Source organism: Bolinopsis microptera, chromosome 6, assembly GCF_026151205.1.
Source record: "Bolinopsis microptera isolate Bmic1 chromosome 6, MBARI_Bmic_1.0, whole genome shotgun sequence".
Lineage (NCBI taxonomy): Eukaryota > Metazoa > Ctenophora > Tentaculata > Lobata > Bolinopsidae > Bolinopsis > Bolinopsis microptera.
In genome coordinates, this window is record NC_087077.1 from 6,127,074 (window position 1) to 6,142,129 (window position 15,056).

Below are 15,056 nucleotides of genomic sequence, written 5' to 3' on the forward strand. Positions count from 1 at the left end.
AGCATTAGCTATAGTAACGGATTCAGCTTTGCAGACGACACAAAGCTGACTGGGGCTATCCGAGGAATGAGTAGTGTGGAGTTACTGCAAGATGATCTCAACATAGTCATCGAGCGGTCACGTGTTAACAACATGGAGCTACACGAACATAAGTTTGAGGTTGTAAACTACCCCCTGAATGGACCAAAAGCTCTAAGAGAGCTCCCGTTCTACCCAGAGACTGTTGAGTATACTACACCAAAAGGACACGCAATATCACCACAGGAAACTGTCAGAGACCTTGGAGTGTATGTTAGCAGCAGTAGGTCATGGGGTCCTCACATTGAGAAGACAGTTCAAGGAGCTAGAAAAATGGCGGCTTGGACATTGAGTGCCTTTAGAGACCGGTCACAAGTAGTCATGCTGACTTTATACAAAAGCATGGTTCGCTCCAAGCTAGAGTACTGCTGTCCAGTCTGGAACCCTACAAAAGTCACAGAGATACAAAAGCTGGAGACTTGAGACAGAGTACAGAGATCCTTTACTAGAAAGATATCTGGCTGCAGTGATCTCCAGTACTGGGACAGGCTGAAGAAGCTTAAGTTGATGTCCCTTCAGAGGCGGAGAGAGCGTTATTCTATTATTCATGTATGGAAAATTCTTAATGAACATGCTCCGAACGATACGGGCTTCGAGTTCAAGTCTCATCAAAGGCATGGTATTAAGGCAGAGATCCCAGCCATGAACAAAAACGCACAGTTGTCGGTAAGAACAGACTACGACAACAGCTTTAGAGTTAGAGCAGCTCAGCTCTTCAACGTGCTCCCATTTACCTGAGGACCCCAGGCTTTAATGTTGTTAAACAACGAATAGAGATTAGGCGGAATGACCGGCTGAGCGCGGCCCAGTAAAAATTTTCTAATTTGCCGCAGACGCGATTACTGAAACCTTATGAAAGCTTTCGGCGCGGCTGACATTGTCATGCTTTCAGGCGCGCGACGTTTCAGGCGCGCGACGTTTCAGGCGCGCTACGTTTCAATTTCACTCATAGGTGGGCACACCACTGTTACAGTGGTGTGCCCACCTATGAGTGAAATTGAAACGTAGCGCGCCTGAAACGTCGCGCGCCTGAAACGTCGCGCGCCTGAAAGCATGACAATGTCAGCCGCGCCGAAAGCTTTCATAAGGTTTCAGTAATCGCGTCTGCGGCAAATTAGAAAATTTTTAAAAATTTGCCAGTATTTGCCACAATTTGGCGGGACTGGAATATGATGCATTGGTTCGGTTAAAAAAACACCAGATATAATGATAACAAGATTAACGGTGACTGAAATATGGCGAAACTTGTTTAGCCCACAGCTATTGAAAATGTAGAGTTTACGAAGCTTGATGACTTAATGATAACACAATTCTTTTAGGCAGATAAAGATATTAAATCAAATACATGAAAACATAGCACGGCATGATAATCGAATGAAAATTATGTTGACCATCAGTCTTAGTGCCATGTCCGCAAGTGTACTTGTCCCCTTTTGAATCCATGAGCTATTGGGACATTAGCGGACATGGTTTTTGGGACATTAGCGAAACTAGAGTTAACGAAGCTCAAGTTACCGAAGCTTGATGACTAAATGATAACACAATTCTTTTAGGCAGATAAAGATATTAAATCAAATACGTGAAAACATAGCACAGTATGATAAATAAATGAACATTATTCTTAGTTTATTCCTTTTGTGTGAATAAGATCACCGTAGCAGACAGCAGTTCACGCAACATTGGCCGTGTGGACTGCTTGTCACTTGCGGAGGACATTTAAAAAACACGTTCTAGAAAAGTACACGTGTTAGTCAAAACAATACATGCACGTATTACAAAAATAATTACAAGTGTAAAATTACCAATCTTTAAAAATACACGTGTTACAAATACAATTACACGTGTAACAAAATACTGAGCACATATCAGGCCATATATTTGCTTAAATTTGAAGTGAGTTAAGTTTTAGAACCCTTTAAAAGCAACTCTAAAATTCAAATTCTTACCATTCTGAGAGGATTGGATGCTAAAACGATGAGTATCGTTGATCAGGAGCTCTATTTATCAGGTTTTATAAAAACGCCAATAGAAAAATGCGAAGATTTTTTATAGGGTCTCCCAGGAGATTCTATGTACTTCCAAAAGTATACATCCATTTTTTTTCCAGGTGTATTCGAGGAAATGTCTAAGCTTGTTATGTATGCAGTTTCATTGACCTAATACAAATGATGGAATTTAAGTGAATTTAATCTGGCGGGTGGTGTTTCTTTTATGCAGATAAAGAGCTGAGTTGTGGTCTAAGATGGGAAGCCATAACTTATCTCTGGATCTCAATCGGGTTGACATAATTAAAATAATAGTGCAATCTTGTCCTTGTCCTCTCCCCAGAATCCACAAGATGGTTAGGAGAATCGTCGAGGGACAAGCTGCGTCCGAAGAGCTCCGAAGGAGGGTTTTCAATCAGTTCCAGCCTGAAATGAACAGTTTTCACAGACTCTGCATCATATACAATTAATAATAAAGCTGGACTAGCTGGACCTGTTCTTATGATAAAATTAATTAAAAATAAACCATGTTCCCCACTTGGAAACGATGTCACAGACAACAGCCACAATTTAACGGTAAACATTCTTCACTAAATAACTGACCCAGTTTTAACAAATTCGAGTCATGAGGAGGAGACTGAATCTTACTTACTCGTCTGCGTCGTCCAAGCGTGATATCCGCAAGAAATTGTGCAGATGCACACAGCTTTTCAGAATCAGCCTAGTCACCTCCTCATTTGTGGTCAGGTGACTCAGGATCTTCCATTTCCTTGATAGGTGTCCGAAGACGCACTCTATGACCATCCTGCCTCTGAAACAGTGTACAATTCAATCTACATAAGGTTCTACAAAAGTTTTCAGTTTTGCGATGATCACTTTACAGGAAAATACAGGAAAACAGCTCAAAGAGCACAAACGGTAATTCTTGATCAATTCATACAAAAACAATCATGACTGTCTAATCTAATTAGATGTAGTTTTCTGAATTGTCGAGGCTACAATTTATTTATTTATTTAATTCGTGACGTTCCAGTACCTGGATAACCTATAGTTTGTCATCCGCTGAGATTTTGACACCTTCCCCCTGTACGGCTTCATACAATGAGCATGAAGGGGAAAGGCATCGTCACCGACAATGTAGTAATTGACTCTACCAAGTCGCTCCTGAAAAGAAGACGTAAACATTATATTAATTAAGTATCTTACAGCCTAGATAACATATAAGCTCATATTTTTATGTCCTAAAGGATGCAGACCAATGGCGCTGTTTTTAGCGCCCAGAACCACTCTCCAATCAAGGCCCCCCATCAAAGTCCGAAAGCGGGGTTAAATTAAATCTTTCTATGAACACACCCTGTTCCATTGTTAAAACGGTAATCATGTTCAAGGGCTGGGATTCCGGGTAAAGTATTTACTGAGTTAATGAAGCCTCGAGCATTTGGTATTCACGAGTGTTCGCATATTATCATCAGTTCTTACCTGATCATCATTCGGCAGAATCTCAGCAGCAGGTATAAAACCCCGTTCTAGGAATTCTCCGGAGGCCAGTCCTCGTCCCAGTCTGTCCTCTGACCAGATTCCTCCGTCTGATCGACCGCCAAAGCTTCCAACGTTAAAATGACGGATTCTGAATAAGTAATTGTAGTAAAGAAGTTAGAGAATGATGTTAGCATTTAAGTTACATCTCTCATAGATCGCCCGCAATCCTCGCAAGTTTTAACTCCAATCTACCCATTCCTGTTTTTTGCAGAATGCAGCAATTTTTATTGAAAGCATGCAAAAAACGATATTCATGAGCGGTACATATGATATTGTTTTAAGATTACATATCTCATTTCAATAAGTTAGTAGGAATCTGGCTACATAATCTTGGTTGAAGAGGAGAAGTGACAATGTTCTTCACTACACTAGCATTTAAGTTGAACCATTTTTTTAAAGATGACATGTGAAAATAGCACTTACATATAATCAGCGTCACACACTGCGAGGAGAATAACAGACGGCCATCCGTGATAATTAATCGTGTAACTTCCAGTTTTCCCAAATTTTGTAATGAAGCAATGCTTGCCGTCCACTGCCCCTGTGAAATGACATGTGTAAATGCCTCTTCTGTCTCAGGACAGACGAGGATAATAAAATTGGTCGGCTCTGAATGTTTAAATCATACTCCTAAAATTTATGCTACTCAAAAACATCGAAATTTAATTCGTGAATTTTTGAAACTGTGGCGAACCTTAACTAGGCTAAGTTTCGGATTTCTGTGTGTGAAATGCCACCCTGTGGCGTATAGTTTTTGCCTGCTTTCAGAATGATCCAATAAAAACTGTACGAGGAGAGCATTTGAAGTTTGAAAAATGGTCGTTTCGGGAAGTCAAGATTGAAAACTTCCCATAGTTACTGTAGAATTGCATAATATGAGCAATGATCTTCAAACTGCAACAAATATCGTTTGATCTCACTCTATTCCTCTCTTCTTTAAGGAAACGCTATAGCATCAATTTCCATGATTCACCAACTCGAGACCCTCAGCTCCCGGCGTCCAATCAAAGATAATCATATATATATATATCAACGTCAATAGATCGCCTCCCCCCTCCCCATCCCAAGATGCCTCCCCACCGTTCAGTCAGACTTTTTCATTACCAATGCAGTGCGGCAGCTGCCATCTTTCATGGAATCTCTGAGCAATTTTTTTCCAACATTCAGTCGACCGTGGACGAAAATCTGCGTGTTCAGCCAGGCAGACAGAGATGGCCGTTGTCACCTGAAATACAATTTTTACTTGATATAATAGACTTCTGTTCCTGAGGTATACCTGGTGATAAGTAAACTCAAAGTGTCAGTGGCTCAATGAATCTATAGAATAAGCAACTAAGCGCACCAACCTTCTTTATTATCCTACACACTCTGCACCGGGATAGTACAAACTGGTTCGCCAGATACCCTTGCGCACACCCAGACTTCAGGTAGCTGTGGTGTTAACTTCAATTAGTGATGTAAAAAGTGATATTCCACATTTACATTATAACTCTTATATATATATATATATAATGTAGTATTGAATGTAGATAAGAAATAATTCGACTTTTCATCTCTCTACAGAAATTTAAAGTTCAAACAACTGAAAAGTTGAGAAATTTCTCATAACGATTGACGACAGAGATAATTCCGTCATTTATAAATATTCATCCAAGATTCTACCCTATATTGTCCTGTCCAACCTTAGGGTTAAAATGAGCTGCTCTCTAGCTGAGATTGACGTACTTTTCCGGTTGAACTTCTTTGGTTCTAGAAGCGGTCGAACTTTCATGAAAAGTGAATGATACTCTGATCTCGTCATACCAAATTGACTCCTGCCGGGCATCATCATTAAAATCTATCGATGGATCAAAATCTCTGGCTTATCGATTTAAAAATGGACAAGGAAATTAGCGGATATTACTATTTAATCAAGTTATGAGATCACTGATCCTTGTATAATATCATTATACTACATTATACATAGTATAAATTTTACTAACTGCATTTAGCTAGTTTATAGTAAATACACACGATCGCAGAATAGAGGAGCACAATTGGGCTCTTTGTTCTGCGACCGTGTTTCCTTGGTGGGCCGACAGGTTTTTGTTGTGTAGTAGTGCTGGGGAAAAAACACGCTTTAACTATGATCAATGAGAGTAAACATTTTTAATTCTTGACCTTAGTGCCACAGTTTCTGTGGTAAAAACAAATTTATAGTTAAACGTTATATATCGTAGAAGGGCATGATTTACTCACATCACTAAGCATCTGGATGGATTATTAGCACACAAGGATAAACATGACCACCAGCTATACCACGTAACCATAGCTCCGAAAGAAATAAATTGCTCTACATAGAAACATCTGGTTATTCTGGCCTGATCCTATCACATTGTAGTCCCCAGGGGTTCGGTAACAGGCAACTGGGACCTGGGTCCTTTTACCAGCCACAATAACATTGGTCATGCCAGTACTGTCATAAACTGTAACCAACTATTAAAAATTAGTTATCTTTAGCTTAATTTTAAATTTTAAGTCATAGAGCAATCTTCTTAATTTTAAAATTTTTAAGAATAATATTTTACCCTAACTATGACGTGGTGGCACAATCATTATTCCACAATTTGTATTTCTCTAGATATCTCCAAGAATTATGTAAATATTAAGGCTCGCTAATATCATAGATATATATATAATAAGGCATGTCTTCTCCTTGCCACTAATTTTCCAAAAACTATGTCCACTAATATTCCAATAGCTCATGGATTCGAAAATGGACAGGACACCCCCAATCATACTAGGTTGAGCGATGAAAACATGATGTGGCATAAACTCATTTCGACTAGGCATTTCGTATTGTAAGATGGTAAATTAATCCGCAAATACACAACTCATTTCTTAAGCATGAGAGCGTTGCTAATCATGTAGGTTACCGGTAATGGTGCCTAAATATTGTGTAAGTCTGCTGTGTAAAATTTGACTTAATTTAATTATTTAGTTATTTAAACCCTTTAAACAAAATATTGAATTAAATTGAATTGAATATAATATATATTGCCAGAATTTACTTACTTGTACATTTCTGTTGTCCCATATTTTAAGAGACGGTTGATCTGAGTATTATAGGCTCCGAATTCCTTACGTCCTTGGTAGTAGTACTTTACAGGTGCTCTATAATACAATATAGAATGTCAACAGCTTTTTTAAAAATTGTCACAAGGAAACACGATCAAGCGAACCTTGGCCCTTTAAATTATGGAAAAGTCAGACAATTCAAAATAAAAAGTTTGTAAATCACAATACTCGCCTTTTTGCACAGCGATAACTTATTGTACTGTAAACTGCTTTTCTTGATATTAACCGAGCTAGATGAATCAGCTTCCCAAGCAGCAGCCCACATCTCCTTTTCGTCATCACCATCCTAACGTCAAAATCTCCTTTTCGTCATTACCATCCTAAAGTCAAAATCTCCTTTTCGTCATCAACATCCTAAAGTCAAAATTTTCGATGTGAATACATAGAACATGATAATTAGATTAGATTATGATGAAAATCTTTTAAACATACTGGCAGTGCTGATTTACAATTATCTATATGTTGGTCTTTTCTTATCTCTTAGATTAGCTAACTTATAGAATTGCGCTGCTCAAGCCACCTTTACCTTATAGCTATACATTTTCTGGAATATTCCGTACATCCCGTACATTAGTGTTACATATTCTTAATAGTGCTTCTATCAACCTTGCTATTAATCTACGATCTATCAACGGTTACCTGTTTTGACATTCCATTAATTAGTCAATTTAACTGTCACATTTGAGATTTATCTGTTATCTGATGGGTTCAAAATCGATATTCACATTTTCTAAAATTGACGATACTCCTCGTATTGATTCTTACTTTTCTTCTGACAGTGCTTTCTCTCAAAGTGAATCTATTAAACGTGCACTAAATTCAAGTGCAAATAGTTCTGATAGTATAACTAGTGAATCTGGCAAAGAACCTCCGGCTAAAATGCCAGTTACTCACAACTTTCAGTCCAGTATTCGTTTTGATGTTGATAAAGCAAGTGATAACCCGTCCGAACTTACGGATTTAAAATCTCTTATTGTTAGCTTGCACAGTAAATTTGATCAACATCTAAGTGAGATTAATCCTCAACTTCAAGATATTAATAAACGTTTATCAGCTCTTGAAGAGCATTCCAATACGAATATTAGTTCTGTAACTCAACTTAGAGAGCGTGTAGTGCAGATCGAGCAGAGCGAGTCGAACCTTGAACAGAGAGTCAGAGAGCTTGAGTCAGTTGGGAGTGAGGGTAGAGAGGATCAAGAGGAGTGGAAGTGGAGTCCCACAGGATCTGACCGAGTTTCCGTAAAACTTTTAGGTGATTCCAACTCCTCAGGTAAGATCAAGTTTGGGGACGGCAAAGGAACACTCGGTCCCGCACTTCCAGGGTCCAGTGTTCACTGCCCAACACTCTCCAACCTCACTAACCCAGATTCCCAAGAGTTCGAGAACGTTTCAGATGTCGTGATTGCAGTAGGGACAAACGACCTCAGACAGCAAGGCAGCAAACCAGAGGAGCTGGTGGAGAACACCTTCACCTACGTTGCAGCTCTGCTGAAGAAACGCCCCGAGATTCACGTCCTCCTCCCTGGAGTCCTTCCTATCTGCACGCCTGGTAGTGAGACTAACTCAAAAGTTAAGTTATATAATCATTTTATCAAGACTATGTGTAACTCCCACATTCGATTAACCTACATTGATACCAAAGTCTTTATGGCAAATGATGGATCTCTGAAAACTGGACTTGCAATGGGTACTGAAGACCCCCTTCATCTAAATACCAGTGGTTTAAAGTTGTATTTTAGTAGGATAAAGTATGCTTTACGTGCCCGTCATGACCTCCCAAATTCCAGGAGAGTGAAAAGTAACACGAGCCCTAGACCCAGGATTAGAGCAGGAGGAGAAGAGCAGATGGATGCTGAACAAGGATCTCAGAATGACAGAGGTGGAAATAGTTACCACAGAGGACGGGGAGGTGGAACTCGCAGAGGACGGAACTCCAACAGAGGAAGAGGATGAACGGTATATCTCACTCTATCCCACGGTCAGAGTGTTGTGTTCTAAATTATAAACCACTTTACAAAGCTTAATTCTGAGTAGCATCTTCCTTTTCCTAGTACGCAGTGTAACGTTATAATTTTTACTTAATTTAGGAGCTTCTGTCCCCCCACAATTTTTGCGATATCTCGTGACTACCTAGTATTATACTACTCATCGACTGTTCGGTATATTTCCAAATCTAACAACTTCATGGCAGTTTACAATGTGCCATTTATTAGTTTTTTCATCATGTCGTACGACACATTACCCACCTTTATCAGGGTTTATCTTGCCCGCTCACAAACCTCTTCTCTTAGCAGCTTCACTGCACCATCTTGCCGGCTCATACACTCGTCACCATGTCCGGGTTCATTCACAGCAGGCACCAGGTTCAGGGGTTGGGCCGGGCTGGTCAGGCGGTGTGGTGTTGGTTGATGGGGGGGTTTGTTGTTGGGTGATGGTGTGTGGGCTTGGGCCAGGTGGTGGCGAGGTCAGGTTCACCTTTCACCTCTCACATCCAGCCACTTGAGCCTTTCTAGCCAGATTGATTTCCCTCTGACTTCTATATTGGAGAGTATCAGCTTAGAAGCTTATAGTATTAGGGGGACGCCCCATCACGGGATTTCTAGGACTTGTTTAAGCGTATAAAATACATTTACTATATGGGCTATAGCAGCGTTATTTCAGCAATTTCTTGTTTAATGATTCATACATCTACTAGTAATAAGATGTGTGATTGCGTGTGTTTTTATCATTTTGTTTTTTTGTCATTGTACAATAACTACTACGTCATTCTTTGCAATATTGGGAGAAACGGTACTAGACTCAATACTAGCTTTACTCGTCACGAACTTAGTGAAAATAACTTTAGAGCGGCGGCTAATTTCAGAATTTACAATGTCAGAAAATGACAGTGTAGGAGCCAGTCTTAGGGTAGGTTCTTTCAATTGCAATGGCCTCGGAAACCCCGAGAAACGTAGATCGGTTCTTGGTTGGCTACTAGCTAAACCAGAAGATATTATTATGGTACAAGAATCTCACTCTGTAGTTGAAACGGAAGACTTCTGGAGGACAATCTGGGGGGGAGATATTTATTTCAATCATGGTACCTCTAAGTCCACTGGGGTTACATTCCTGGTCAAACCCAATTCTAATATTAAAATTTGCAGTCACAGGATCATCACACAGGGACGTGTATCACTGTTAGAAATTGAGAAGGATTCCATCAAGTATTGCTTGGTAAACGTCTATTGTCCTAATAGCAATGATACTTATGTTGTAGAGAACTTGTTCCTGGAAACTCTAGGACGTACAAGGGATGATTATCGTATCTTGGCTGGGGACTGGAATACTATCTTAAATAATAATCTTGATAAATATGGTGGTAATAGTTCCCACAGTAATACTAAGCGTCAGCAATATTTGAACCAGGTGACCGCTGATTATGGCATCAGTGATATCTTCCGTCTTAGTAGGGGTAATGAGCGTGTTTATACTCACGTAAATAAACAGCACAAAACCCAAACACGCCTAGATTTCTTCCTTATAGATGATAGTCTGGTTAATTATCCGGTCTGTAACGCAGATATTAGTCATGGTTTTCGATCTGATCACAGCTACATTTCATTATCTCTACAGGGTTCCCCCATTAAACGTGGAATAGGATATTGGAAACTTAATAATAGCCATCTAAATAATGAGTCGTTTTTGAGTAATGTACGGGAGATTATCAATGAAACTGCTGACAGTAATTTTGATTCGTACTCGGGACTCTGGGACGTGATTAAAATGAAAATTAAAGATTTTGCGATCAGATTCGGAAAAAAAGAAAAGAAAGAAAAAGTTGCAAAAAAGAAAAAAATATCCTCTGATATTGAAGGGGTTAAAAAGATAACTGATTTTATGCAGAAAGATGATCTGCGCAAAAAATTGTATGACTTGGAATCCCAGCTTGATGGTATCATTAAAGCTGAGGTTAACGGGGCCATGACCAGGTCTAGGATTCAGTGGACAGAGGAGGGTGAAAGGTCCACCAAATATTTCTTCGGGCTGGAGAAAAGTAGAGCTAAAAAAAAGTCTATTACCAAACTTATTAACAGCGATCAGAGTGTACTACGCACACAGCAGGATATTTCTGAGCACGTAGTTAACTTTTATCAGGACATCTTTAGCTCTACGAATCCAAACGAACATGAAATAACCGATTATATTAATTCCAGTAACCTAGATACTATTGATCAGGAGAACGCTGATAGGTTAGATAGGCCAATTTCCCTCCTGGAGATGGATAGTATTATCAGTAAATTTAAGAAAAATAAATCTCCAGGGTGGGACGGCCTCACTGCTGAATTCTACAAAGTATTCTGGGAGGACATTAAGAATATCCTATTTAACTCCTTTTTAGAGTCGGTTGATAATGGGGTTATGTCACCTTCACAACGTCTAGGAATTATAACACTTATCCCGAAACCTAAAACCCCCATTGAGTTAAACTATATAAAGAACTGGCGACCAATCACCCTTTTGAATGTAGACTATAAGATATTCACTCATATTATAAAAAATAGGATCTTAAGTTCACTTCCAACACTTATTAGTACAGCCCAATCCGGGTTTCAAAAAGGGAAGAGTACCAGCGATAATCTGATCTTAATGTATCTAACCTTAGAACATTACCATGAGAACCAAGAGGATACTGGTATGATTATGCAGGTCGACCTCCAACGGGCTTTCGACTCGGTCGAACATAAGTTTCTTTTCAGTGTCTTGGAAGGTATGGGGTTTGGAAATTATTTAATCAACTTGGTGAGAGTGGCATTTCACGCTGGTATGAGTTACGCTAACGTTAACGGACACCTTAGCAGCCCTGTTCACATACTTCGTGGCGTCCATCAGGGGAGCCCCCTTTCCCCAATTCTTTTCCTCCTAGTGTCCCAGGTACTTAGTAATAAGCTACAGTATAACCCTTATATTAAAGGCCTCAGCATTAATGGTATCGACATACTCATGAGTCTGTTTGCTGATGACACGGATCTGTACCTGGATCCCTCCCAGGCTTGCGTAGATGCAGTTATACTAGAGCTCAACCTGTTCGGTCAGCACTCAGGCTGTAAGCCCAACATCAGTAAAACTAAGTGCATACCTTTAGGAGCTACCAGAGACAACACTAGTCTTCGAAATTACCTTACCAGTACATACGGGGAAGACATGGTAGCTAACGAGTTTACAGCATTAGGAGTCAAGTTCGACAACACGTCTAGTGGAGCTGATCTCTGCAAAATGAACTACCACAGTAAACTTAGTAACGCCAGCACCGCTATCAACACCTGGAGTAAGAGAGACTTAACTCTGATAGGAAAGTGTACAATTATTAAATCTCTTATTCTTTCCCAGTTCACTTACCTTATCATACCACTAGAAACTCCTGATACTAACACCATCAGTAAAATAGACACTATGATATTTCACTTCTTGTGGGGTTGTAAGAGGGATAAGTTGAAACGTGATATTGTTACTTCTCCTCGTGAATGTGGGGGTCTAGGTCTCTTCTATACTAACGATTTTATTATAGGTTTAAAAGTGTCACTTATAGGAAAAGTTATCGATCCTAATTTCCAACATGCCTGGAAAAATATTATCATCAATCAGCTTTTACACCCAAATATACCAACTGTGTGTATAGAAAACTGCCTCACATTAAAGAATACTGGTTTTACCTTTAACCTTCTTCGCCAGTATAAGCTTTGGAAGTCTATTTCTTCACAGTCAAGTAAGAGTACAGTCAACCACTGTGTGTGGGGAAGCGACGTAATAACGGACATTGGCTCCAAGCTCTGGAACGATATTCTTATTGATAGAAATATCATCTATCTTTCTGATTTCGTTTCAGAGGAAGGTAACCTCTTAAGTTTTCAGCAATTTCTGAGAAAGTGGGGCCAAACAAGTAGTATAATCTCTTCGACTCAATATGCGAGTATAAAATTGGGAATACGTCGATTTAATAATACCGATACGTTTACAAGTAACATTACATTTATCGATACCCAACTTTCACTTCGCTTTTGGGGAGGTAGGAATACCCCCAACTCTAGAGATACTCCTCTCACTATCAAAGGTAGAAACATTAGAGATACCATGTCTAAGCGTTTAGATCCCAGCACCCTTCCTCCAATGAGGAACTGGAGTGCTAACCTCTCCTTAACGGATATTGATTGGATTAGTATTTTTACGGATATTTTTACTTCTTTCTCAAATAACTTCAAACTTATTCAGTACCAATATAAGCTCCTTCACCGGATTAGTACTTGTCGGTACATGAGATATAAAATGAAGATTGAAAAAGATAGTCCAAATTGCTCGTTATGTAATCACAACCTCGAAACTATCTCTCACATATTTATTGACTGTCCAGCCACAAGCTCTTTCCTACAGGGAGTAAATCTGTTTATTAGATCGAATATTGACGCAAATTATGACGACCCATATCGCCACTATTTGATTTGCTTAAATCACAGAGATAAAAGTGTTAACTTCATAAATTCGGTTTGCTGTTGGTTTATTGGAAGGAGTTTCCAGAACAAGGAACCCCTATTCTGGGAGCGATATCTTAAACATCTTAAGCTTTTCTTATTAGGTGAAAAACCGGATATTATACGGTGTCTTAAAGACGTTATACCTTGATGACCATTTTATACCCAAAGTTCTGGATCCACTATACACTCTTGTTTACTTATTCTCTCGAAATTACAGCCGTGTCTTACCTTTACCCTTTATTTCACAAGTTGTAGCCAGTGGAGTTATCTCCACTACTAGTATTGATATAGAGTCATATTTAAAACCAGTAGTATCTCTCCTTTTTCTCTCCATCTTATGTGCATTTTATTACTCTATATCCACTGACTTTATTCGACGTATTATCTAAAAGAATAAAAAAATTTGTGTGCGTGTGTTTTTATATTTATTTTGCTACGGCGCATGTGAAACCCCAGGGCATCCAGCACCGGAGAAGCTGAAATGACACTCTCTGAACCCTTGGTGCCGCTCAGATTTTGCCTCTTGGCTGGCAAGCCGAGTCTTGATCGATTAACTCAGCTTCTTCGGTACAACACAGACCGGAGGGTACTATTAGCCGCTTTGCCGGTGGTATCCTCCTGGTGTCCTGGGGTTTGGCAGGTTCCTCATTTAAAAAAAAAAAAAAAAAATAAAAAAAAAAAAAAAAAAAAAAAAAAAAAAAAAAAACATACTGGCTACAAAAAGCATTTTAGTAGTCCGAAGCTGTTCCAACATAAATTGAAACTGAGGTAAAAAGATGCCTAGCATCAAGTTAAATTTTAAATCATTATGACTGAGTTATGAATATCAAAATAAGGTAGGTGGTCGTTTCGAAGTAAGAATCCTGCAGCTGCACTGAAATATTGAAATAAATTTTTTTTCGTGCACATACAGAATGAATGGTTAATAATTTAATATATATGTAGACCAAGGTCTGTGCACGGGATGCTTCCTGGAAGAATACCAATCAAATAATATGATATATATGAGTAGTAACCATATTTACTATGCAAAATGCCCCAACCACATAGTGTAAATTTATATAGAATTCAAATTCCATATCATCATTAAACCTCAATACCTAGTCAATATAATAGCCCAAGCAAAATTAAATAACTTCTTATATACCTTACTGTCATACTACAAATTAATTAAACAATTGAAATCTGTTGACCAGAGAATAAATTTCTAAGCCTAATGCAAGTGAAATAATTTAGATGCAATAATGAATGCCTAATGTGAGTATCATTTGTCAATGTCCTTGTAAAAAAGTCTGTACAAGAGATATGAGTAACTAATATAGAAGAAAAAACAGGAAGTTGTCGTCTGTTGTAAAATAAATAAAATATCTAGAATATAAATTAGAATATAAAATACATTCAGTCAATGTGTCGTCAATAAACTGTACAATTATCAAATGTTAAAACTGGGTGATACAGTCACCAAAAAAAATACTAAGTATGATAAGTTAATAAATTAAATGTGGTCTATAAAACTACCACTAAGTATAATAGGTCAATAAATTAAAAGTGGTTTATAAAACTACCACTGTGGGAACTGGGAACCCCTTCTCCAGTTAAAACATGTCAGTCATGTGCAAAATCAATCAGAATGGTAAGGTGGTAAAAAAGGGAATATCTTTTCGATACATCAATTATATATGCCTCAGATTTAAAAGAATTAGAAGTTACTTAGTTATCGACGACTATGATTGCAGTGTAAAATTTGTCATATGAATTGTCGACGGTATAATTAGGGTCTGTTGTTATAGATGATAGTAGCTGTTTCTTATACGAATCACTAAAGCTTTTA

At 38.6% G+C, this 15,056-nt stretch overlaps 1 protein-coding gene across 1 annotated transcript; it reads right to left on the bottom strand.

Moving 5' to 3' along the window:
* Positions 1-2,188: 2,188 nt before the first annotated feature.
* LOC134817068 (uncharacterized) lies at positions 2,189-7,072 on the bottom strand. The gene is made up of 10 exons (XM_063826161.1): positions 6,892-7,072; positions 6,657-6,755; positions 5,285-5,416; positions 4,949-5,033; positions 4,707-4,827; positions 4,026-4,143; positions 3,543-3,690; positions 3,100-3,227; positions 2,716-2,874; positions 2,189-2,489 (listed from the first exon to the last, which is right to left on the bottom strand). The coding sequence occupies exons 1-10, from the start codon at positions 7,002-7,004 to the stop codon at positions 2,336-2,338; spliced, it is 1,257 nt and encodes a 418-aa protein (XP_063682231.1). The 5' UTR covers positions 7,005-7,072; the 3' UTR covers positions 2,189-2,335.
* Positions 7,073-15,056: the final 7,984 nt, after the last annotated feature.